Below are 3,975 nucleotides of genomic sequence, written 5' to 3'. Positions count from 1 at the left end.
TCACCCGCTGCACATCGCCGGGCAGTAGAACCCCGCCGGGCACTCCATGCACCGGTCCGCCGAGTAGCGGTAGTAGCCAGGCCCGCAGGAGCACTGGCCCTTCGAGGAGGCGCCGACGATGTTGGAAGAGATCGGACACCACGCGCAGGAGTCCCCGTGAGGGCCATACTTGCCAGCGACGCAGGACACGCAGGTGCCGTAAGAGAGGCGCTGGCCGGGAGGGCACGCATGGCACGGGATCGCCCCGCTCTCCGCATCCCACCAGTCCATCGTGCCGTCCGAGTCCGAGTCCATCACGCGCGGGCTGATGGACCACTTCTTCGAGAGGTACTGATTGACAGACGACGTCTGCGAGCTGTTCAGCTTCTTGTTAAAGACGAGGATCTCCTGAATGTACCCCTCGAACAGCCCCCCAACCTCGATATAGCCGTCCGCCGAGGAGACCATCTGTGAGATCACCGTCGCGTCCCCCGGCCTGCCGTTGACGTACACCCGCGAGTACGTCGTCGAATCCATATACCCGCCAATCACCTGCCGGTTCCCTGTCAGGTCCGTGCGGTCCAACCTGGGGCCAGTCGATGTGGAAGTGCCACGTTGCAAGCAGATGTCGCCAGCTGGGTTGGTGACGTCGAGATCAATGGTTGTGAACTGCACCGAGGCCAGCGAAGGGTTGACGGCGCTTTGTATGTCCCGCACAAAGAGGAACTGCTTGCAATGCGTCTGCATGGAGATGTTATTCCCACCGTTCACCCCTGGGGCGTTGAGGTACGTGTTGGTGCACCTGTCATCCTGCGAAGCATGAAGCAAATCGCAGGACTGCCCCGTGCGTTGGTCGTAGGATGGGGTTGGATTGCAGACATTGATGGAACGGCAGTTCTGCGCAGAGTCACACAGTCGAACCTCGGGATCTTGATCCAGGTTCTTGGTGATCCCAGGCTCGTAACCGGGGAAGTTGCTGTACAGGCATGCGGTGGTTTGCAGCGTGTTGTCCCGTATGAGGCTCTGATACCTTCGAAACAGTGCACCGTTGTATTGCACGTCTCCGTAGGTAAAATCCTCCAGCGGCTCATCTTCACGCAGCACGGAGGACAGGATCGAGTCGAGCTCCGAGTCTAGGAATCGCCGGAAGATATTCGGGAAGTTGTACTGCAGGATGCCGCTGGTGGCATCGAAGTACTGCTTGTCTCGAGACAGGAAGTCTGCCGCGAAATCCGCCCTCTGGAATGCCAGGTTTGCCCTCGCCGTGCGGTTCACCCCCGAGTTGGCAGCGGCGTATCCCAGGTTGATGTCACCGCTGAGGATGAAGTGCAGGACCTGGGTGAGCAGCGCTGGGATTCCGTCGTCGGCTGGGAGCCCGCCGTCGTCCTGATAGACAGGGTCCGTGTTGGTGATCTTGGTGCTGTCGGAGATGACATCGCTCGAGGTGGTGTATTGGTTGTACGCCCAATCGTGGTTGTAACGGCTCTGGAGCTTGCGCAGCTGCACGTAAGTCAGGTTGATGTACTCAGGGTGCGAGGAATAGCCCATCGCTGCCGTGACGTCGGCCTGCGCTTGGAGCAGCTTCGAGTACAGCGTGTCGTAGATGCTGAGGGCAATCTGGTCTTGGTTCACCACCGCCCGCCTCGATGATTGCAAGTACAGCGCATTGGCCATCATCAGGAATTGCCTCACCGTCGATGGTTGATAGCCCGCGGTGTGTGAGTTCTTCCAGCCCGCACAGGGCACTTGATCGATGTTGCCGGCGATCATGCCGTCGATGTTCACGTCGCCGTCTAGAATGACGCACTGCGCCCACCATTTCATCGGGATCTCCATCTGTGAGGCGTCATCATAAAAGTACAGCGTCATGTAGGGGTAGAAGTAGGTGGGCACCCCGGGCTCGAACTCGTATGCATACCACTGTGTTGCCTCGTTGGTTGATTCGGACTGCGCGTAGAGCGACATCGTATTGTACACATTCGCGATGCACACTGCTTGCTGCTGGTACTCCTCCCAGGTGTTGAAACCTCGCTTGAAACCACGGAGCAGGATATCGTTCAGCGCGCTTGCCACCTTGTTCCGGTCTGCCAATGCATAGCTGTATTTGTAGTAGCGGCAGAGGGTGCCTACTGCCTGCTCGTTGATGTACGAAGGATTGAACTGACAGGAGGCCTTGAGGACGTCGTAGTCCTCGCATAGCATGCGCGCGATGGGGTTGGTCAATGGGTCCATACGGCATGGGACCCCATCCGTCAGGGTTGTGGAGGAGGTTGACAGATCCACAAGATATCCGGCACTGCCGCAATACAGTGCATCCTGCAGGGTGTAGGCATCCCTCCTCGTGCCAAGGTTCTGCAGGTTGAGCCTGTTGATCAGCCTGCCCTGCATCTTGTATCCCATGACATAGAAGTCCTGCAAGAAGCAGATCTGCAGTTCGGAGCACATGGAGAGGGAGAGGGATATGTTCCCAAAGGAGTCCTCACGGTTGTACCCCTGGTAAGGGGCCAGGAATCCCGTCCTCTTCCTCTCCAGGCTGCCGAGCTTGCAGAGCTGCAGGGACCACTTGTTGTCACCCGACGAGACCCAGGTCCTGGTAGTCTCCCCCTGTGCCTCCACCGGCAAGGGGATCCCGAGGCCGTCGACGGTGGTGGATGGATTGCCGACACAGGATGGGAACTGGAACTGGTAGTCCATATCGCAGGTGTGAGGCTCCATCTTCAGGATCCCGCGGTCGAACATGTCGAGCCGTATCTGCGCGTCGGTGAGGTATGGGTCTGTGCTGGGCCATTGGATGTCATCGGGGATATTTGCCAGTGTCGCTGTTGCAGCACCCGCAACCCCGGAGCGGGCGATCAGCTGCTCGTACTCGAACCAGGAGCGGAAGCCGCAGAGCCCGTGCCGGGAGAGGAAGTCCTGCGAGTTCTGCCAGGGTGAATGACCGAGGGTCTCCGTGCCGCATGCCTCCGAATTGACATGCATCTCCACGGGCCACGGGGCGTAGTTCCGCAGCATGACGTGCGGATCCACACAGGTTCCCATGCCGGTGCAGACCCTTCCGGAAGCACCGCAGTGATAGTTCTGGTAGCATTCCATTGCCAATGCATTCTGCACTACGCACACCCCGTCCATCTCCTTCCCCTCCGCGTCCGACCATGCCCTCAGGCACTTGAAACCCTCCCCATAGAGTGAGACGCAGTCCCCGTCCGCGGTGCAGGTAAAGAAGTCGGTCTGGCCGCAGTCCCCGTTCCATCCCACCGCCGTGTGATTGGGGAGGCGGTAGCGCTGCAGGTCGGTGCTCGACTGGGGCCAGGATACCGCTGGGAGCATGCCTGGCCACCAGCGGTATAGCATGCCCGACGATGGGAAGGATTGGTCCGACTGCCGGCCGTTGCTTGGGACATCGCTCCAGCTCGTTGCAGCCGTGGACTGCACAAAGGTGCCAGAGGGGGCGGTGTCCGCCTTGATGGGCTGTGTGGGATCCATCCTCTGCCCGCTGGCCCATCGGCTTTGGAGCCTCACGTTGTTGGTCTCCCACATGGGCATGCCGTAGGATGCCGAGCTGCAGGTGGAGGCGGCACCAAAGTAATTGCGAAGCAGCGTCTCGTTCTGCAGTCTCCGCGTGTCGAGCACAAGGTAGCGCTCGTCGGTGGCAGTGTCGTAATCGACGGACATCCAGGTGTCGAATGCCCTGTATGCCGTCTCCGTGTGCCGGCAGCCGGTGGTGACATGGTAACCCGTCGGGTGGATCCAGTGGCTTGGCCAGTAGTCGAGGAGGGCATCGGCGTGCTCGTTGCTCCCCAGCGTCGTCCCTGCTAGGAGGCCCTCCCCGAGCCTTCCACCGAGGATCGACACCGTCTGCAGGTTGCGCCTGTCGTTGAGAGTCATCTGGAAGGTGTCGATATACTGCTGCTCGTAGGTGTTGATGCTGGATGCGAGGGTCTGCATGTCCGCAGCGGATAGACCTGTGTTCTGCAGTTCCTCGTTGAAGGCCCTCGA

At 59.9% G+C, this 3,975-nt stretch overlaps 1 protein-coding gene across 1 annotated transcript; it reads right to left on the bottom strand.

Moving 5' to 3' along the window:
• On the bottom strand, positions 1-3,924 carry GUITHDRAFT_149101 (hypothetical protein; the record flags this gene model as incomplete). The annotated part of the gene is made up of 1 exon (XM_005818651.1): positions 1-3,924. The coding sequence occupies one exon, from the start codon at positions 3,922-3,924 to the stop codon at positions 1-3; it is 3,924 nt and encodes a 1,307-aa protein (XP_005818708.1).
• Positions 3,925-3,975: the final 51 nt, after the last annotated feature.

Source organism: Guillardia theta (assembly GCF_000315625.1).
Source record: "Guillardia theta CCMP2712 unplaced genomic scaffold GUITHscaffold_279, whole genome shotgun sequence".
NCBI classification, from domain to species: domain Eukaryota; class Cryptophyceae; order Pyrenomonadales; family Geminigeraceae; genus Guillardia; species Guillardia theta.
The sequence above is the reverse complement of the archived record's forward strand: the minus strand, read 5'-3'. Positions and strand labels throughout refer to the sequence as shown.